This window comes from Plutella xylostella, chromosome Z, assembly GCF_932276165.1.
Source record: "Plutella xylostella chromosome Z, ilPluXylo3.1, whole genome shotgun sequence".
Taxonomy (NCBI): domain Eukaryota; kingdom Metazoa; phylum Arthropoda; class Insecta; order Lepidoptera; family Plutellidae; genus Plutella; species Plutella xylostella.
The window spans coordinates 3,529,940-3,553,162 of NC_064012.1; the positions used below are offsets into that span (position 1 = coordinate 3,529,940).

The following is a 23,223-nucleotide window of genomic DNA, read 5'->3' on the forward strand; positions in this document are numbered from 1 at the left end:
CATGTTGACAAAAATAACTAAAGTGGTTTGAAACCATAGACCTACTACATATTCGAAGGCAAGCCTACTCGGGCGGTCGAGGCGGGGGGCGAAAGACCAACGTCGCAGGCAGCAGGCAGCAAGATCCGAAGGCAATAAAAATAAGAAGAATGATCATTGATAAATCTGTTTTAGCTGACACACCATCGGCCGCGGCTGACGGACGCGGCTGTCAGCCGCGATTGATAAGTGAGCACGGACTTTTAGGACTGAAGATCAGTCCAAGGTTACGTTCGCGACCTACGTCCGATAGTTTGAACAGCGTAGTGTACATTCCTTACCTATAGATACCTTTAAGTCGCGGGTGACAGCCGCGTCCGTCAGCCGCGCCGGTGGTGTATAGGCATTTTTATTTACCAGACTGAGTGCAGACAAGTGTTTTTTTGTGGTCTGTGTGTAGATATTAGCTATGGCAACACTGGCTGGTTGTGGTTTATTTTTTAATTTTTTTGTTTTGATTTTCACGTAAGTTTTCTTTTTCTTGCGTTGCGCGGTATGAGATACAGCTGTCAGCTGAACAATAATAGTTTTATCTATCTGCTTAAGTTCTAAGTTAAAATATGGATGCTGACGAAATATATAAAGAAGTAAGTTCACAAGTAATATGGTCTGCCTTGCAATATACTAATAGAAATTCATTAATAATAAATAACCTCAACATTTGTTTGTTTGGATTATGTATAATATTTTAAAATTTAAACCAACATCTTCTGCTAGTACCTATTAATAATACATTTTACTGTGTATTATTTATTGTTATCAACTATTATTCATCTAAATAATATAATACCTTAAGCCTTATAATAAAGACGACACTATGTCACAAACTAAACTATTATAAGTACCTATATCTTATACAAACTAAAACTATGTAGATTACTAAAACTATAGATTGAATAGCCCTTCTAGGTTCGATCACTATGGGAGGGTTCCCAATATGCTGGCGACATTTGTTACTTCTTAATACTTGTCGATTACTATATATAAGTATGTTTTTTGTATGTCTGATTTATGTGGTGTTCAATAAAGCAATATTCTATTCTATTCAATTTTTATAGTGTTAATAAATGAAATGAATTTGAATTACATAGATAGTTATTCTTTATTTGTACACAAAAAGATGGACAAAAATTACAAAAAAACTGAATCTAACACATAATAATATGTACAAATGGCGGCCTTATCGCTTAAAGCGATTTCTTCCAGGCAACCTTTGAATTAGGTAGTTCCTTACATCATAAAGAACCATATACACCATGTAGACCTAAAAAGTAGGTAAACTAAATTACGCGCCTCTAAATCAATATGATTTCAAATACTAAAGACCAATTTTCCAACTACTGGTAACATTCTGTTTCAGGAACCTAAACAGGTAAAGCTACCATGGTACCGTAATATAACTGTGGAACCCCCAATGTTCTTATACATGATGGCATTCATGATAACAAATGTTATTGAGCAAACATTCTATGTGTTCCGTGCTTGCACAGTTGACCATGGATATAGCCAAGGTATATGCCATAACATATCTAGCTACCCAAACATCAGTTCCGAGGTGCAGGTTAGTTAAAAAGATTTTATTGCCCTTTACACATTCACCCTTTTTGAGGTGTTTCACTATGTTAATAAGCTTAGACTTACATACTTCAAAGCTGAGAAAATAAAAAAGCAATGGAGCTCCCCAGAGTGGGTGCCAATATCCCATAAGACCCCATACCCCTCATATAGTTCAAGAAAATACATTACTCTGAATTACAGAAGTAGGTACGTAAATTAGCTAATAGCCATTTCCAGGGTACAAATCTAAGTAAGAAGTGCTCTCTCTCTGCATGGCTCTTGTAAGATTAGCAATTTTGTTTTTCTATCAACAGTCTTAAATAAAACCTGAACAATAAATATATATTGTGTGTTGCAAACAAACTATTTTTCACATAATTAACAATATCCATTTGTCTTGCAGGTTACAGTTGCAAGATTTCAACAGTGGTTTGGTGTATCTTCACATATAGTTCCACTGATATTGGCTTTTTTCCTCGGGGCTTGGAGTGATAAACGTGGACGCAAGTCAATACTGTTGGCTGGGTTCCTAGGAAAACTGTACTTCTCATTTATGATTACAGTCATTACTATGAATGGTACTTAAATTCAAGTTAGTAGTATTATTTCTTTTGTAAGTTAACATCACCTTAAAAAGATACTTACTACATCTTTGTCCTTCAGATTGGCCTCTTGATTATGTGATTTATGTAGCAGCCTTTCCAAGTGCCTTAACAGGGGCCGATCTGGCGATATTTGCCGGCTGCTTTGCATACATAGCTGATGTGTCACATGCTAAGAGTCGGACTCTAAGGATTGGCATCTTGGATATAGTTTATTTGAGTACCATGCCTACAGGAGTAGCCCTAGGTAAGATTCTTCATATTTATTTGTTGACATCAAATACAACCTGATATTCTTTACATGATTGGTAATGATTATATTGTGTCTTTACAGGTAATGTCTTGTTCAAAAATGTGTTCAACAAGTCATTTACAATGATGTTTGCTGTTAACACTATTCTCATGGTACTGGCTTTTCTTTATTCATTGTTGTTCTTGAAGTGGCAAACAAGACCAGAACAGAAATCCTTAAAGGAAGCCGGAGTAACAAACCCTATCAAGGATTTCTTTGATCTAAATAATATTAAACAAACTGTCATTACCCTACAGAAGAAGAGGACAAGTAATAGAAGATTATATTTGTGGATTTTGCTGATTTCCATGGCTTTGTACACATTCCAACGAGGTATGGTATCTTTCGATATACTTACTTATTATAAAGTCAAATCATTCATTACACATAATTATGAATATTCAAATTGAATTGCCTCTGAGCCTTGGGGCTGCTGTCGTACGTTGCCTGCTTATGTAAATTTATATCATGAAATTTACAAAAGCAGCTGTTGAATGACTTTTCTGAATTTATCCGCGATGTGTGACTAAAATGATTACGTAGTTACACCTATTCCAAAAAAATTGGTACAGGTACAACCCACCTACAGTACTTTAGCATTGAGGTAGAGGTTTTGTTCCTTTCCTTAAGTTATTCATAAGTAGGCAGGTAGATTAATGAAATTGGAAACTCGTGTTAGATACCTACTTGTATACAAATAACCTCGAAAGATAAACCATGTTAAAGTACAATGTTATCTGTACTCGTCTTAGATTAACAATATTCTCGTATTTCTAACAACAGAATTCGAGAAAGACTCGATAAATTATGCGATCTCACAAGTACCTTTCCTACCTAGAGTCCGACAAAGACAAAGCTATATTGCTACAAAAACAAGTGCCAACAGCCAACACCAAATGTAGTTATTAGGGCAATAATTTATTTTTTGTATATTGTAATAGGTCTTACTATTCTTCATTGATTTAGGGCTACCATTTACATAAAAAAATAATTTCATATGTTTTGACAATTCACAATCATCATCACAACTTACCCATTACGTCCCCACTGAAAGGGCACTTAAGGAAGGGTTTTAGGCCTAGTCCACTACCCTGGAGTCCCTGGACTAGTGCGGGTTGGTGGACTTTCTTTTACCCCTTGCAAAATTTTGTTGTTGACTCTACCTATGTACTAACTCAAAGAGTCTTAATTATTATTACGTAATCAACAAGTTTCGTTACTACAACTATCAATATATTACGATAAAATAATTTTAGATATAGGCAAACAAAACAAACTATGGGGTCAACCCTCAGACTATTTGTCTACCGTAGGGAACTAAATCGTAGATGTGTTTTTTCAGATGAACGTCCAGTTATGTACCTGTATACTATGAAAGTATTTCAATGGGACGCCTCGAACTTTTCAAACTTCCGAACCTACATGAGTACGGCTTATGTTCTTGTCATGCTGCTAGGCATACCGCTTATGACGAAGGTGTTTAAATGGCGAGACACTGTAAGTACATGGTACTTAAATGGAAATCATATTAATTGTTCGATTCGATACCTCTATATCAATACCAATTTCGTTTGCCCGTCACATGACACACAAAACGTTGCATTCTCTCAAAATCGTATGAAATATTCGCAGTATGAAAGTCACTGTCAGCTATCGATAGATAGCATTGACAAAGGAATAAAGAGAGGACATGGCATATCCACGAAAAAAATGCTTTTTTCTTGAAAAATGTAAACAAACAAATTGTTTGACAGCTGAAGTACCTTGTGTTTGGATGTCAATCAACATGGCGACCGGTCGCAATGTTGTAATTTTAGGCAAAGACAAAACTACTGTTGTCCTTTTTTACGTAGGATAACACCAATAAGTTAAAAAAGAGACGACGATATATTTTTAAGTACCGATTTTTATGCCAGGTCCTCTCTTTATTCCTTTGTCATTGATAGATAGTTATAGAAACTGGCAGAAAGGCATCTTACGAGTTCATCTGAACGACTACCGAGCGAAACCTGCTCGGTTGCTCGGTACACAGAGTATTCTACAGGGTGTGGCCAAAGTGGTATGGTAAGCCAAAAAGGGTGACTCAGAGAAATGAATTCTACTGCCCATAGTAAAGTCATGTGACCAATAAACTGTCCGATAGATGGGGAAGCTAACATATTTTTTCATGTATTTTCAATAGTCGTTGAACAAAACTGGTTCAAAGTGATTTCCGATACCCTCTTTCGACTTACTATACAATGATGTCTATTCTGAAGGCACAAATTCTAATTTTAACGCTGTCAAATTATAAATTTTGCTAGATAAAAATTTCATTTACGGGATCACTGAGAAAGTCGAATTTTAAACAAAGAAATTTAGATTTTGACAGCTCTAAAATTTGTGTTCAATATGTGTTTACTGCCACGGCCAGGTGATCGTGATGCTGGGCGCCACGTCCCACATGGCGGGTCACTTCGTGTACGCGCACGCGTCGGTCGGCCGCACCATGTACTGGGGTGCCACCGTGGCCGCGCTGGGCCCTTGCGTCGCGCCGCTCATACGGTCCATGACCTCCAAAGTGCTGGAACCCGCGGAAAGAGGTAAACACAAGCTTAATGTTGTCTACTTTCACCATAGTCTGTTAGATCATTAACACCCCTGTTACTTTGTAATTTCATCAATTTTACGTCATCTCAATATTAAATTCTTGACAGATGTGTCAAAAGTCAACAACTAATCCCTTGTTAGGATCTAACAGGGTATGGTGAAACTGGGGCTTTAACCCGTAGTCTACATGGGTCCCCTGCAACACTGGAGGGTGATTTTCCCTAGCGTCTAACCTTGGCATGCAAGTTGGAGATAGACTTTTTTAACACATTGATGGACACTAGATTAACGGTGAAATTCATAAAAACGCACAACATTTTTGTATGGGAGTTGAGTGTTGATCTGCTGGTGCACATGCCGGCACACTGCCTAGACGCAGTAAAGAAAACACGACGTCAATGACCGTTGTGTGCGTGTGAGTTCACACTTTTTTCTGTATGAAAACTTATTGCTGTGTGAAAAAAAGGTACTCTGGGTGCACATATAACTTTGAAATCCTTCCAAATAAAGCACAACAAGATGGTCTTCATACAAACTCTAGGTAAAACAGGACTGCATTGACCGTTGTTGAAATAATTAGAAAAAGAGCGGGGACTGCATTCGACGTTGTGATTTTTTTCTAAAAGTGCGGTGGACGTCAAATGCAGTCAGTGTCCGTCAGTGGGTTAAGGTGTTTAAAATCCATACATACTTTAGCTTCTGCTGCTGAATATTACAACTTACGCATCTATCGAATATAAAGAACCCATATACCGAATATCAAGTCATCCTCCGATTACAGATTTCCATTTTAATAGATTTCTATTGATATCAAACTTATATTTTGCAGGTGTGGCATACGCGTTCCTGTCCGTGATGGAGAACGCTGTGGGAATGTTCGCATCAGTCATTTACGGACAGCTATACAGTGCGACTCTTCATTCTGACGCTATAAATGCGATATTCTATTTGACAATGAGTACGCAGATGATCGTCTTCATTTTCGCAGCGTGAGTAAAAATATTTGAGCCGATTCTTTGGGCATCAATTTTAGATTAATCGATACTGAAATACATAAATATTGTTCAAAAATCGACTTCTTCATGTATTTTTTTTGTGATTTAGTTTTATTATTTATTTATCAGAAAATCTACCATTACGGTCTATTTCAGGGCGTTTGTTATGAGGTCGTTTCGAGTTTGACAATTTAAGAGATGTCCCAAGTGATTAAATGTATTTTATAATTCTCCCTCGAAGTAGGTACAGTTCTCCCATATTAATAATGCACATGCAAATCTTCGCAAACTGTCCGATTCCCGGAAACACCCGAATCATTGAATTAAACAAAGCACTTGCATTTTGATCCTTGTTCGAAAGAAATAGTAGTCAATATCATGTGACACATAATCGAAAACAATTTGGGCGGTCGGTGGCTGTCACCAATCAGTCAAGGGTCTCAAGGTCAAGATCAATATTACTTTTGTGGAATTATAAAGAGCTGCAATTACACATCGTTCTTGTAATTTTTTTCAAATGTGAATTTAATTTCAACTTTAATTATTTTTGACGATGCCATATTATGAGGCACATTTAAGAATAAAGTATACGTCACATTGATAGACTTCACTTTGCCAATAAAGCCACACCCAAAAGACCAAGTTTGTAATTGTAATATTATTGTGAATGATCAGCGCTGTAAATACTTTTGAACTGAGATTTTAGTGTAAACATGTTTATTGATGTGAAATAATCAGTGCTGTAAATACTTTTGAACTGAGATTTAAAAATTTTAATATAAACCTGTGTTTGAAATCCATTTCTCCTTATAATATAAACCTTGTGTTATTCAAACCTTCTTTCATCCATCTTTACATCAGCTTCAGTAAGACACTTGAAAAGTACCTACTGTAACATTTTCGAAGTAAATTTTAATATTATGGAATATTATGAATTATCGAATCAAATTTCGTTACTGATAAATCAATTATCTCTTTTAGCACCAATTACATAATTCTACTAAAATTTCATGAAGAAAATGCACTTAACCACTCTAAATACATAATAGTTTTCTAACGCTCGGGAATACGACCGTTGCCGAACGATGACGAAGATTTCTATGTGCATTATCAATTTTGGGGAACTGTATATTTTATTATGCTCTCAGAATCTGTCGCATCAGAGTCAACGCCGACATTGATGATAAGTTCATCTTGCAAACAATCTATACGAGCGAAACGGTCACACAATTTTATTGAGTCACTCTTTTCTGTAGGTGTGACTGAATAAAATTACTGATTCTGCAACAGTACCTATTCATGCGTAAATATGATTTTTTTAAAGTGCCACCCATATCAAACGTCCTGAAATAAACCGTAGGGACAGTAGATTTGTCCAGTTTTTTTTATTTCCTATCGTGCGTCGATCGAGTTTAGTTCCAAACATATATTTACTCATTTCACTATAGTTGATAAGCGCAATCTTTGTTTTTCATATGTAATGTCATATTTTGTTGTTTTCAGAGTAATGGAGATAAAACTGAGACACAAGAGATTAGAGGCTATCATAGATCAAGATGAAAGGCAGATATCATCGGATAAATCTATTTCGTGATAACATTTATTGCATTTGCATTGTTGTTTAGATATATAATTATAAAAGTGCATACAAGGACGATGAGTAATGGTGCTAAAGCTTTAGATACATAAAATGTACCTAATCTATACCTGTATATTTAAGAAAAAAATAAAAAGGAATTAGGACACATAAATAAGCCACTCGAATAGATAATTATGTATAATATTTTAAGGCCTTCGATAAGGAGAATATTAAAGTACTTACCTATGAAATCAGCTAAAGATGCTAATAAATTCATAATTTAAATCTATGAGTTTTATCATTGTATTATTAATGTGTAACATATGTAATTTTGCTTTGCGTTGTTGAAATACTTATTATTAAGAGGAGAGTATACCTTCGTGATTCTAGCGAAATAGGTATTTAGGAAAAGATTTGTTATCGCTTGCGCTCTCATGCCCCGGGCACGGGTGCGATAGAGATGCACTGCAACACGCGACTGACAATAGGTATTTTTCGTAATGAAATTCTGGTTTCGGGAGAAAACGTTTTACACTAACTAAATATCGTAGAATTTGGTGTCAAACGCTTCAGCATAATATTATATTCGGTTTGTAGGTTTCGCTTTTTTTTAATACATTGTTATTCTTCAACGAACGGCTTGATTCAACACACAAAAATTACGCTATTAGAGGTGCCTATAAGTTTGAATCTATAAACAATATCGAAAAAATTAAAAGCTATAAACCTAGTTATTCCTTGTGTCAATAACATACAAAAAAACATAGAGATTGGATCATATTTAGAGGTAGTAAAAAGTTTTCTCTTTTTGTATGGACGAACAAGTGCTATACTCTCCTAAGCGCTCCTACACACGATACCGTCGCGACGCCGCGTACCCATCTGTGGACAAATCCGTCATCGTCCACACACTACACGAGCGCCGAGTTGCAGTCCATTCAATAGGCTACTTGATTTATCAAATTTGCCGCCCTATTCCTAGTCTAAAAGTCCTAGTTTGTATAAGGCCCTGTGACATAAAATACATGCTCACTCACTATAATACCTCGTTTACATTCAGCCGAAGTGGGCAGGGCAGTGTGTAAACGCGATACTTCTCATGCCGCTGCTATTGCCACTCGCGCTGCCCGGCGCTCCCCTAAATGGCGGTTTTTTGTGCGGAAGTCAAAGGACCGGCAGCGCGAGCGGCAGTGCGTGTTTACATTCAGCTCCGACGCTCAGTACTCGCCGAGCGCCTGGAGGAGGTTCACTTGAACTTAAGTTGATTGTCTCATAAATTTCGGGGTTTTAACATTTTTTATCAAGAGCTAATTTCTTACGTACTATGGGTACATTCGAGTAACGCATGTGTCTTTTGTTTCTACTACGGATAGTGATCGTTTAGGTAATTGCAACGACTGAACCGATTTTAATGCATCAGATAATGTTGTGTCGCTCCTTAGTGGTCGTTTCATTTTTCTGCCTATACATTTTTTCTCCCTATATAAAATGAGACCGCGGCCGATGTAATTATTTCGACGTCTGCCATTGCCGACACTTGAAAGCGAAGTGAGTGGTAGGGCAGTATGTAAACACACACTCCTCTCGATCCTGCTGCAGCAATATTTAGGGAATTATTGCCGGCAGCGCGAGGGGCAGCGGCAGGGGCTGAATGTAAATGGGGTAATAGATTGGCAAGTTTCTTGGCGACCCTCCTTGCGGGGTGTAAGACGCGGAGGGGACGAGGTACCCAAGACGACAGCGGGGAGCGGGTGGGGTAGTGGGGAAGGGCTACACGTGCAGCGTGCACTGCATGTCATTGTTACGGCAGTCTCGGCCGCGCAGCCGAGGCGGCCACATGTCTTATATAGTCTGTCATAATTTGAGTGCGACCCACATGAGATCATTGATCCTGAGACCATTAGTCTTAGGATGAGTGTTGAGGCCTTTTTATCATTATATTATTATTAGGTATCTATAATTCGTCAACAAAATAAGAGTCGTTCGTCAAGTCGCGCGCCTAAGACTGTTGGCATCTTCTGTTTTTTTATATCGTCAACTCGCGTGCCCATGTAAAGTACGGTCCGATGCAAACGAATTGAAACTAAAAAAATATAGTTAAATATTGTCTCCCTGGCTGATTAGCATAAGAAGGTACCGACTAGACAGTCGCCATTAAAGTAGATGATTTGATTTCGGGATAACGATACAATAAAGCCTATGTTGGAAGTGCGGAATGCGGCAAAAAGGGGATGTGACCTATGACGCATGATACCCAAGTTTGCTATTTATTTATTTATTTATTTATTGGCATCACATCATCATCATCTCTCATCCCGTGCGCAAATTTTACCTGTCATAGCTATGACCTTCAAGTTTTTGTTGCAAAAACCAGTTTTAGTGTTACTCCTAATTCGAAGCAGAGATATACAGTGCATTACTTACAGTCTACAATACAGTGCAAAAATATTAAATTGTGGCAGATTTTACTGATTTTGATGTATTGTGGGGGTAAGCCTATAATAAATTAACTTTACTATATTACCAAGTCTACTTTGCCGAAATATAAACACAGTGTTACGATTTCGTTGTATTACCGTTATATTAAATATCGAATTAGCACTAAAATTTAAAACAAATTTCGTTTATTTCATTGGTCAAAGAGACAGACCTAACTGTAACAATTACTTCCAGGAACTACATCGCAAGCAGGTCCATCTAGTAATAAAACTGCACACAATGATTTCAAAAGGAAGGATAGGCCCCTCAGAACATTTTACTCAAACCTTCTTCATACAAGCAAAATAACTGTCATCTGTCATAATTTGTTTGAACTATGTCAGTGCCGAGCAACTATCTTGACGACGAGTGACGACGTAACCTTGTACGTGCGTTCAAAATTTACCGTCACCGGACATTGTTTTATAATTTGCAGGCGCCATATTTTAAGAGTTAAATAGCTTGTGTCACTACTACAATTTAAGACAAACCCAACTACTAAAATTAAAATCCGTCAAGCGTTTTGGGCTGTAGAGCGTCCTGTACAAATGGACTACATAACTACATAATATATAGTAACGTGCGAAAAATCACGCTCCAAAACGTACGTGTGTGCAACAAGAAAATGTTCTCGGAAGATAGTCAACTAAAAATTACGTCCGTACAAGGTTACAGCGCGCGGCCATTGTAGACTTTGGTAGTAAAATAATTATCGAATGATAATTACTGATGATACGATATTCCATGTTTCTTTTTGGCCTTCGTATCATGGTTTTTGCAGCCTTTCACAACACAACTACATATTTATCACAAGATTCACAAGACCATCTCTCGGCCACAGACAACTGTCGACTGAGAAGCGTTGGCCCTAAAATGACGATTTTAGGGCCAACGCGTGGGTGCCATTTTATTGAGTGGGAGGCCCTGTCCTTACGCTAGTAATATATATGTCAATGACTGCACATGAAATCATAACATCCCAGCGAGGAAAGTTGGTACTGCTTCGTGCAGGTTATAAATATAACAAAGACCGAACAAATAAAAATGGTTCCTGTGTTTAGAGGTGTTCGAAGAGAACAGTTTGCCAAGCGAGATTAATTACTGATTTTATTTTAAAGTAAAGTTGATGTGTATGTCGTGTACTCTGTGTAGACGTAGCACTGGCACGTTGCATCGTGCCACAGGGGTATAATCGTGACAGTTCTGACATTGCGAAAAAGAGACGCTTAGCTACATTAAGCGTAAGAAAGAAACGTTAAGCTGTAAATGTTTTTTGTCCTTTTTGCTGTGGCGCCTGTTTACGTCAGTTCTCTGTGCCAAACAATGAAACAAATGAAAAATCTGTGCCAAACAAAGGCTGACAGTTACAACAAAATTTTCTAAATGCTATTTATTTTTGATTTGCTAGTGATTTGTGGGTGTTTATTAAGTTTATTAGACTATTATCATCACTTAACGAGTGTGTGACATGGGTGGATGGATTTTGTTCGGTTGTACAGAGCATATTGAACGAAAACACGATGGAATGATGGATGAGATATATTTTCACATGTAAGTAGATACTATCAAGTTTAACAAGCTTACATTCATCATAGTACTATCTATTGGCTCGATTTTAATATAAAACGTTACTAATTTTAATACTGTAAGGTCTTTTAGTATCAGTTTTAAGTAAAAATTACGAGGTACCATATCATAACAAATCACATGGTGTTGCAAGTTATTGAAAATTTATTTTACCCACAAATATTATAGTATGCAAAGAAAATACTAGAAATTGTAACGGACTCGGGTTGGGTTTACAAATGGGGCGCACGAATTCGGTTTTTGTGAAGATTGTATTTTGTAGAAGTCATTCTCCTCTTTCAAATGAGGTGCCTCTCATTGTGAGGAAACGTTCGTTTCTTTTTTTTTCTTCCATGTGTGATTTCTTCTGTATAATATAAAGTTTATTGTATTGATACGAAATACGTGTTTCCTTTAAAAAAAACCCCATCACATATTTGGCCCACGATTATAATGCTCATGCTCATCCATTTATCTCTTTCATAGGTTTCCGACAGAAAAAAAATATCAAGAAAATGGATAGACATTACCGGTCGCACAAATTGGGAACCAAGGAAACATACAAAAATTGTGTTCGGCACATTTTGAAGAGGATTGTTTCGATTGGACGAAGACAATGAATTATACAATCCACTCAGTTTGTGTATATTAAATAATTATATTGAAATCAAATAAGTATGAGTAAAGTTTTTTTTCTTAACTATATCGTCGGTTGACAGGAAAAACTCACTAAGGCTGATTTTTCAATATTCAGATAAATGTTATCTGGGTAATACAAACATTGAGAAACATTGAGACGCAAGAGCATCAAAATTATTTTCCAGCAAAACTTTTGTCTGGCTATTGAAAAATTAGCCTTTAGTGTCTTTTTCCTATCAACCGACGATATACTCAAGTTTTGTTTTTGTTATTATGATAAGTTAAATTTCCCCATATTTAGGTTTTATTTTTTTGTCGGCAACATCTATGGTTTGAGTGAGAAAGAGAATAGTGCACACGGCGATTGCGAATCTATTTGTAGTTGATCTGAGCATCGTGCCCTCTATACTCTTTGGTAAGACCTTTATAGTCTATGGTCAAACTCTATGGTTTTCAGTAATAAAGCGCCAAGTCGAATTATACGGTCGGTTGTTTTATTGCAATTAATAATTAATCTATATTATAAATATCTATCACTGTCGAACGAGGATCATCTACTCACGTGTTGCAAAAACGGATAACAATGGCGTTTTTGGGTAATTTGGCTACTTTCGACCACAAATCGTGCGAGTGGGACATTTTCAAAGGACGCTTGGTACAATTTGTGAAAGTGAACAAAGTGGAAGAAGACTGTAAAAGTGCCATTCTCATAACGCATCTTTCCGATGAATCATACCGTCTAGTTCGAAATCTTGCTTATCCAAGCGATGTGGATAAGTTAAGCTACGAGGAATTGGTGGCTTTACTCGACGCTCACTTCAAGCCTAGACAATGTTCCTTCGTGGACATCGCTAAGTTTCACGGGGCGACTCGAACTGCAGGCGAAAGCTTAGGGGACTGGGCGGCGCGACTCAGAGGTCTAGCAAGCTATTGTGACTTCGGCGCAGCCCTGGAGACGAACCTCAGGGACCGTTTCGTCCTCGGCCTGGGCTCAGGTCCCGAACGCGACAAATTGTTTGAGCAAAATCCAGCAGGATTAACATTTGCTCGGGCATTGGAGTTGGCGCGGCAAGCGGAGTGTACAAGGGAGGCGAAACAATTTGATAAATTGGTCATCAAGGAAGAACCAATATACCGTGCTGCGTTTGATGCTAAGTCTCAGCGCGATGGCGGCCCGCGTCGCAGCGGCGGCTACAGCGGCGGCGGCGGCGGCTCAAGCCGCGCTGGCGGCGGAGGCGCGGGAGACAGCGGCGGCGGCGGCAGCGGCGGCGCCCCGGGCTCAGAGACCCGGTGCAGGGTGTGTGGTATGAAGAACCACTCAGAAAATACGTGCCGTTTTAAAAATTACAAGTGTCAAAAGTGTAAGTGTAAGGGCCATTTAAGAAAAGTGTGTACTAATAAAAACTCAAGAATAAATAATATTACGAATGACGACAATAACCCGGGGTGTGAGGAATGCCAGAACTTTAATATAAGGTATGTGACAAATAAACCGCTTACTTTAGACTTGATAGTAGGACAACAGAATGTTACTATGGAACTGGACTCTGGCTCAGGCTCAACTGTAATTTCAGATAGTTTCTATAAGAGTAACTTCTCATTGTATAAACTGCTGCCTTGTAATATAACAATGTGTCTATATACCGGGCATAAAATTTCTCCCCTGGGCTATTTCGAAACGAATGTTACATACAATGGTCAGACAAAACCGATTAGGATATTTGTAGTGGAAAATGGCGGCCCGCCATTACTGGGTCGAAATTTCATGTCCGCATTTAACTTAGTGTTAACTACAAATTTAAATAAAATTTACACTGATGGTGAGGTAGGCACGCTGTTGGAACAATACCCTGAATTGTGGCGCGATGAGTTAGGTACTTTCAATAAATTTAAAGTTGACCTTCGATTGAAAGATAATGCCGTACCTAAGTTTTTCAAGCCACGCACGGTACCATTCGCTTTAAAAGATAAAGTTGAAGCGGAACTTGATAGGTTAGTGCGTTTAGGTATTTTAGTGCCCGTCAACCACTCCAACTACGCGACTCCTGTTGTGCCGGTACTGAAGGAAAACGGACAGGTCAACATAGCCGGGGACTACTCGGTTACCTTGAACAAAGACCTCTTAGTCGATAAGTACCCATTACCGCGCATTGAAGAAGTGTTCGCAAAACTAGGAGGTGGAGAGAAGTACACAAAATTAGACCTAAAAAACGCGTACAATCAATACGTTCTAAATGAACCATCCCAAGAGCTTACAACTATTAATACTAGTAAAGGTTTATTTAAATACACCCGTATGGTGTACGGCCTAGCCAGCGCGCCGGCTATCTTTCAGAAATCGATGGAGACAGTCCTATCCGGGATAGAAGGCGTTAGTTGCTGGTACGATGACATTTGCATCACGGGGCCTAATAAAGCTACTCACTTGGCCAGACTACGGGAGGTATTACATAGATTGAATAGCTCGGGTCTCCGTTTACAAAAAGACAAGTGCGAATTCTTCAAAGACAGTGTCACCTACTTAGGTTATGTTATAGACAAAAATGGTCTACAAACTTGCCCTAAAAAGGTCGAAGCTATTTTAAATGCTCCGGAGCCCAAAAATGTCACAGAGGTCAAGCGTTTTCTAGGCGTTGTAAATTATTACAGGAATTTTATTCCAAACGCGTCGGCTGTAATGAGTCCACTTCACGAGCTGTTGAAGGCGGGCGCGGCGTGGCAGTGGGGCGCGCGGCAGAGGCAGGCCGTGGCGGCCGTGCGGCGCGAGCTGGCGTCCGAGCGAGTGCTGGCGCACTTCGACCCCGCGGCGCAGCTGGTGCTGGCGGTGGACGCGGGCCCGCACGGGCTGGGCGCCGTGCTGCTGCAGCGCGCGCAGGATGGCTCCGAGCGACCTTTGGCCTACGGCTCGCGGTCTCTCAATGCTAGCGAACGAAATTATAGCCAGATTCAAAAGGAGGCTACGGCTATAATCTTCGGTGTGAAAAGGTTCCATCAGTACCTTTACGGACGCAGCGACCCGTTTATTTTACAAACCGACCATAGGCCTTTAGTATCGATTTTTAATCAAAATTCGGGCATATCGGTAACCACGGCGTTACGTTTGCAGAGATATGCGATTATTCTGTCGGCCTATAACTATGTCATTCAGTATACATAAGGTGACCATACGTCCCGCTTTCGGCGGGACAGTCCTGCTTTCAAGCTGTCCGTCCCGCTGTCCCCCGCGAGGGCAAAAATGTCCCGCTTTCATAAACAGGCCAAACGATTATTTAAATTTCCTACATTTTGCATTAATCACTTTAGACAGCTATATTATATATCTTCTTACCTCTCACATAGACTTAAGGAATGCAATCTCGTCCCGCTGAGATCCCGAACTCGTGAGATCCCTGCCATATTTAACGAGATTGAAACTCGTTAAATTTCGTACGAGATCTCGCGAGATAACGAGATCGACAAATGCAGCGTGACGACGTGTATTTCATGCAAAATCAGAAGTTGTCTATCAGACGATTCTCTCGACATGATGAGTTTTTTGAGAAGCCAATGATGTCGATTCGAAAGGCAGAAATTCTAATTTTAACGCTGTCAAACTAAAAAATTTGATAAAAATCAGAAAAAAATGAATTACGGAAACACATATAGAGTCGAATTTTAAACAAATACAATAAGGTTTTGACAGCTCTAAAATTAGAATTTATTTATGTCTTCAGAATCGAAATAATGTTCACAAAATTTACTTGACTTTCCGTACCTTGATACCGTACCTCCGTATAACTTGATCTGACTTCAATTTTGAATTTCTTTTATTTGATTAATACCATCTCATTTATTTAAGAACTTATGAAGTTAAGTTTTTGTTTTTATTTACAATAACTAATGTTCCTATTACTCATAATTGTTGAAAGTAAAGTAATAAATTTTAAAAATACTAAATATACTTATATAATGATGTCGATTCTGAAGGCAGTAATTTTAATTTTAACGCTGTCAAACTAAAAAAAATGCTAGCATAAAATGACATTTACGGAAACAATCATAGAGTCGAATTTTAAACAAAGAAATTAAGGTTTTGACAGCTCTAAATTTAGAATTTCTGCCTTCAGAATCGACATCAATGTTTCTTTTTGCCAATATTGCATAAATTTGACCTGATTAGCCGTAATAGGTGTATTAATTATGAGATAAACATTTTATTTATTGGAGTTAGAGACAAAATAATATTTTCATTCATTTTTTTAACAAAAGTCACTTTATTTTTATAACTAAGCAACATTATGTCAGTTACTAGTACTTACTAAAAATAAGCATTTGCATTTATGTTTTAATAGCGATTCTTCCAATCTCGCGAGATCCCGTGATTTGCCAGGTCTCGCGAGATCTCGCTAGGTGGAAATCTCGTACGAGATTTCATTCCCTACATAAACTACATAAAAATTGTAACGAATAAGTATGTACTATGTACCAATAAGTAGGTATTTTTGCAACATAAATCCGCAGGTGTCCCGCTCTGACAAAAAAAATAAATGGTCACGTTAAGTATACATCAAGTGCAAATAACGTAGTAGCGGATTATTCGAGAGAGACAGAGAGTTCGACATGTACACTTCTTTGAAATTCCTGGACGAAAGTACACCGGCCGTGTTGTTAGACGATATTAAAAGGGCCACTGATAATGATGAAGTCTTGAAAATTGTCATCAAATACATGCAACACGGATGGCCGCGTTCAGTACATTGTCAGTCTGTCCTACCTTACTTTAGATGTAAAGCAGACCTACAATACGAGAATGGTTACTTATTGCGAGGTCATAAAGTTATTATTCCGTCCTCGTTACGAGAACGAATGTTAGTGGAGCTTCATAGCACTCATCTGGGTGTAGTTAAGATGAAGTGTAATGCTCGTGCCCGGATGTGGTGGCCGGGGATCGACGCCGACATCGAGCGCTGCGCCGGCGCGTGCGGCACGTGCGTGAGCGTGCGCGCCGCGCCCCCCGCGCCCTGGCCGCGCCCCGCCGGCCCCTGGCAGCGCGTGCACATCGACTACATGTCGTTAGGACAGAGTGTGTACCTCGTGGTGGTGGATAGCTACTCGAAATGGGTAGAATGTTTGCTTATGAATAACGGCACTACTACAAGCGCGCTGATTTCGAAGCTAAAATATTTATTTTCAGTTTTTGGAATTTGTAATACGCTAGTTTCAGATAATGATGCCAAAATTAAGAGGAGAGTATAGCTTCGCGATCCTAGCGAAATAGGTATTTAGGAAAAGTATTGCTGTCGCTCGTGCACTCGCCCGCGCCGGGCACCGCACACACACATGCAAGTAGCGTCACGCACACATCGATGGACGCTGCCGCGCCGCCACCGCCGCCGCCGCGCCGCCGCGCCGCCGCGCCGGTTGGCGAGAAATTGCGATCAAACACGGAGTGTCTTCGTCTTACCTTCATATTATTATTTCTGTGTTGTGATTGTGAGTTGTGACTTGTGACCTTGTGAGCGAAACTTGAAATTATTGAAGATAAATAGAAAGAAGTATAAGTAATTAGTAATAATTTCATGTGAGTAAGTATTTTATTATGTAGGTAAACTAGGTAATTACCAACCTAGTAACGAGTTAGTAGGTAAGTACATAAAATGGATTTTTGATGATTGGAAAATAGACCTTTTGCCGGTACTTGGACTATCATTTTGTATGTAAGGTTATTTAGATCTATATATGCAGTGAATCTAAAATATGATAGTTTTGTAAAAATATAAGTTTATAACTACCTACTAACAAAGTTTCGGGGCTGTTTATAGATGTTGAGGTGTCTTAGTATTTATTTCTTTTAGCATTAGAAGCATAAGCAATGAGTCTATGCTACTCTACTTTATGCTTCACACGCGCAGAAGTCTGTGGCTCAGCTCACCGATTCCAGAGCGCCACTAATACGCCACTATACTGACGACATCCCTGACGTCGACATAGGTGAGATTAGGATAGCCCTTGAGCAGCTTAAAAACAACAAGGCTCCGGGTGAAGACGGAATTACTACAGAGCTTCTGAAAGCTGGAGGTATTGCAATTATCGAACAGCTCCAGAGGCTCTTCAATTCGGTTCTTCACAATGGCATTACACCGGAGGCATGGTCTGAGTGCGTCGTGGTATTGTTCTTTAAGAAGGGTGACAAAACCCTTCTGAAGAACTATAGACCGATCTCGCTTTTAAGCCATGTATACAAGCTGTTCTCAAGGGTTATCACGAACCGTCTTGCCCAAAAGTTAGACGAGTTTCAGCCCCCAGAGCAGGCTGGGTTTCGAAAAGGCTTTAGTACAATAGACCACATCCACAAAGTAAGGCAGATTATACAGAAGACCGAAGAGTATAATCAGCCTTTGTGTCTAGCCTTTGTGGACTATGAAATAGCTTTCGACTCCATCGAGACCTGGGCAGTTTTGGAATCCTTGCAGAGATGCCAAATCAATTGGCGCTATATCGAGGTGTTGAGATGCCTGTACAATGCCGCTACTATGACTGTCCAAGTACAGGACCACAAGACAAGACCTATCCAACTGCAACGTGGAGTGAGACAGGGGGATGTGATATCTCCGAAACTGTTCACCAATAATAATAATAAATAATAATAATATGTGGGGTCATCTCACACACGGCCATCCGATCCCAAGCTAGGCAGAGCCTGTGTTATGGGTATCGGACAGCTGATATATCTACACAAATACATAGATAGATAGATATTAAATATAAATATCAACACCCAAGACCCGAGTACAAATATTTGTCTTTAAACAAATATCTGCCCCAGCCGGGAATCGAACCCGGGACCTTCGGCATAGCAGTCAGGGCCACTAACCACTACGCCATTCGACCGACCAATCCAATGGAAGATGTCTTTAAGACGTTGGACTGGAAAGGACATGGCATATGTATAAATGGCGAGTACATGTCACACCTCCGCTTCGCGGAAGACATCGTTGTTATGGCAGAATCTCTGCAGGAACTCAGCTGGATGCTAAGTGGCCTAAATGCTGCTTCCCGACGTGTAGGCCTCGGTATGAACTTGGACAAGACGAAAGTCATGTACAATGCTCACATCAAACCGGAGCCGGTCACCGTTAGTGAGGCAACAATCGAAGTTGTGCAAGAATATGTCTACCGGGCAGACTATTCGGCTAGGCAGAAGCAACTTCGACAAGGAGGCTGCAAGGCGCATCCAACTGGGTTGGGCTGCATTCGGGAAACTTCGTCACATATTCTCCTCGGCCATTCCTCAGAGCCTGAAGACAAAAGTCTTCAACCAGTGCGTCCTGCCAGTGATGACGTATGGTGCAGAGACGTGGACACTGACGGTAGGACTGGTCCACCGATTTAAAGTCGCTCAGCGTGCTATGGAGAGAGCTATGCTTGGGTTTTCTCTGATGGATCGTATCAGAAATGAGGTTATCCGTCAGAGGACTAAGGTTACCGACATAGCTGTCAAAATATGCAAGCTGAAGTGGCAGTGGGCTGGTCATATCTGCCGAAGAACCGTTGGGGTAGACGAGTTCTCGAGTGGAGACCATGAACAGGCAAACGCAGCGTGGGACGCCCTCCTGCCCGCTGGCGCGTAGTGGTTAGATGAGGAAGGCCGAGGACCGAGTGTTGTGGCGCTCCTTGGGAGAGGCCTATGTCCAGCAGTGGATGATTATTGGCTGATGATGTCTTAGTATACTTACCTAAGTAATTATATCATAGAATACATTTTATTATTCGCTTTTGTGGCCTCAAGTCAATTTATAGTAAGTAAGTAAGTATTATATTTTTATGTAAGTAACTATGTTAGTTTAGATGTAAGTAAATAAAATTTCCTAAGTAACCTAATCCATGTTGAGTGAGGATTAAATATAATATAGTCACTAGTCATTTTTTTTGCTTGAAAACCTACCAGTACTTTAAACTTTTCCTATTCACATCTTTTTATATACAGGGTGTCCCAAATTAAAGTGCACATCCAAATTATAGTGACTTAATTTGTTATTCTAAACAACTTTTGTTTTACGACTTTTGTAAATTCGTGAAAAAAAATCTAATGTCTATGTCTATAGTAAAAAATCTCATAGCCAACCAAGTTTATATGAATTAGCAAAAATAAAATTCGCAAACAATCAAAAGTCTTAAAACAAAAGATGTTTAGAATGACGAGTTGTGTCACTATGATTCGGATGTGCAATTTAACATGGGACATCCTGTATATCTATAGATATCGATAACGCAGGCGGGATCCCATCTCTACTATCGACTTCACTATGGACATCCCTATCGTACGTGTGCTTTGCTTCCCCCCCCCGACCCTCAATCGTGCGATAGAGAGCACTGCAGCTCGGGACTGACAATAGGTACTTTTCTTGATGAAATTCTGGTTTTGGGAGAAAACGTTTTACACTAACTAAATATCAACCAATCTCTTTGATTTTAGTGTCAATCGCTTCAGCTTAATATATTCTAGGTTTATAGGTTTCGCTTTTTTTTAAAAAATACGTTGTTATTGATCCACAAACGGCTTAATTCAACAAAGTCACAATCACAAAAAAAACTTTATTTGAGGTGCCTATAAGTTTGAATCTATAGAAAATTTTGAAAAAAGGAAAACCTATAAACCTATTTATTCCTTGTGTCAATAACATATTAAAAAATCATGGAGATTGGATAATATTTAGGGGTAGTAAAACGTTTTCTCTTTTTGTATGGACGAGCAAGTGCTATACTCTACTCTTAACTCTTCACAATTCAGGGAATTTTGTTCCAATAACGGTATCAAATATATGACGTCACCCATATACCATCCAGCCAGTAATGGGCAAGCTGAGAATGCTGTTAGAATCTGTAAAAAAATGATCAAATGCTCTATTGGTGACAATCTACCGCAGAAAATTATTTCTGAACGGCTATTGGATTATTTATTTGTGTACAGAAATACAGAACATTGTTCTACAGGCGAGCCTCCGGCAAAATTAATGTTTGGTAGAAATTTACGTTCACGGTTAGACTTAATTTTACCCAATGAGGACAAGTCATGTGTAAATAAACAACCTGTTTCAAAAAGAAAATTTAATGAAGGTGATGTAGTTTGGGTACGTTGGTACAGTTCGAGAAAAGGGGTTTGGAAAAAGGGAATGGACAACATTTCATTTTCTTTACCCTATATTTTTATTAGCTATTCGGAAAGGTTATAAAAAAATAGAGGACCCGTATTTTTTTATTTTTTATATACATGAATTTTTGCATGTTATTTTTAACTTTAAAGTTAATTATTTTAAAACCGGAAGTGACATCACATATTAGGCTCAATTTTTATTTTTGTCTATTGCTTTGTCTCGAAAAAAAACATAAATGACACTGACAAGTGACATTTAAACTTTGTTTACATGCCAACCAACAAATGGGTCATTTTCAAATGACATTGATATTTCTGATGATACAAAGTAGGTACTTATCATGTAAAAAAATAAGCAGAAGCATTTTTTCAGCTATGTAGGCGGTGGCATGCTCTGGGACATATTAAATAGAGGTCATCTCTTAATAAGTACTAACCATTTTATATGATAAATTAAAAAAAATAGTCAGAAAGTGTCAGAACAGAATTTATGAAAATGACCCAAATAAACAACAACGACTCGATAAAACGTCAACGTCAATCAAAAATGAAAGTGACAGTTACTTTGTTTTTAAATCTATAGGCTTTGATCATCAAAATGCATCGCACCTGATGCATGACGTCATCAGCACTTTTTTACTATTTTATGATTTTCTCGAAAATGATACATCCAAAAAATACAAAAACATTTTTTTGTGGCCTTGAGAGCTAAATCTCGAAATGGTTTTCGATTTATAGCAGCTTTAGTTTTTTGAAATGTTGTCCATTGTTAAAGAAATTTTAGGTAATAGAATGTACAGTGTGTATATAATAGATTATAATGAAGTATGTGTAAGACATATAGACCAGCTATTTAAGAGTGTAGCTAGCTGTGACTTAGATGTAAGTCAACCTTCATCATCGCCAGGGAGCTCGGTCATTGCTAATAGATCCGCCGAGTATCAATCAGCTTCCATGCCGTTGGCCTTACCATCTCCAACAGTGCACACCGAGGCTCCTGTGCCGAGCGCGGTCGCAGCCGACCCGCCCGTAGAACAAATAGTGGAGGAGGAGGGGCTTGTGGAGTGTTGTAAGCGAGGGATTTTGGATCCGAACACCTCAGATCATCCTGATCCGCCGTTAACACCTCCACTTCAGACTGATCGGCCGTTAACACCTACATCGCCACCTTGTATGTGTTTACGGCCCAGAAATAAGAATGTTAGTTATAAGTTTTAGCATAAGTCTTATTTTTAAATGTAGTTTTATTGTCATATAATTCTTTGTTAACATGTTTCTAAATTAGTGTGGAGGAGTGATGTGTATGTCGTGTACTCTGTGTAGACGTAGCACTGGCACGTTGCATCGTGCCCTCTATACTCTTTGGTAAGACCTTTATAGTCTATGGTCAAACTCTATGGTTTTCAGTAATAAAGCGCCAAGTCGAATTATACGGTCGGTTGTTTTATTGCAATTAATAATTAATCTATATTATAAATATCTATCAAAAGTCCTATAAAATACCCTATACATTTTAAGTAGTTACCTTACTTAAGCATAATAAATTATAACTTTTGTGGCTGACTCTACATATTTTCACAGTCGAGCGAGTTGACGACAAAAAAAAGTAGGTAAATACGAGAGGGGCAACTCGCGCGTGGCGCGCGATTCTAAGGCGCGCGACTTGACGAATGAAAAAATAACGTTAAAAACCACAAATCGTATAATGTCTCAATATAGGGGCTTCTTGTAGAACAGCGTACCGGATCAGTCAT

General features: G+C 38.9%; 2 protein-coding genes across 2 annotated transcripts; both read left to right on the plus strand.

Annotated features, from left to right (window-relative positions):
* Positions 1-482: 482 nt before the first annotated feature.
* LOC105398566 (proton-coupled folate transporter) lies at positions 483-7,942 on the plus strand. Its single transcript, XM_011570693.3, has 9 exons — positions 483-626; positions 1,400-1,600; positions 2,000-2,174; positions 2,260-2,445; positions 2,533-2,823; positions 3,833-3,987; positions 4,904-5,072; positions 5,909-6,068; positions 7,578-7,942. The coding sequence occupies exons 1-9, from the start codon at positions 600-602 to the stop codon at positions 7,666-7,668; spliced, it is 1,455 nt and encodes a 484-aa protein (XP_011568995.1). The 5' UTR covers positions 483-599; the 3' UTR covers positions 7,669-7,942.
* A 9,281-nt stretch (positions 7,943-17,223) lies between these two features.
* On the plus strand, positions 17,224-17,571 carry LOC125491271 (uncharacterized protein K02A2.6-like). Its single transcript, XM_048632819.1, has one exon. The coding sequence runs from the start codon at positions 17,224-17,226 to the stop codon at positions 17,569-17,571; it is 348 nt and encodes a 115-aa protein (XP_048488776.1).
* The last annotated feature ends 5,652 nt before the right edge of the window (positions 17,572-23,223 follow it).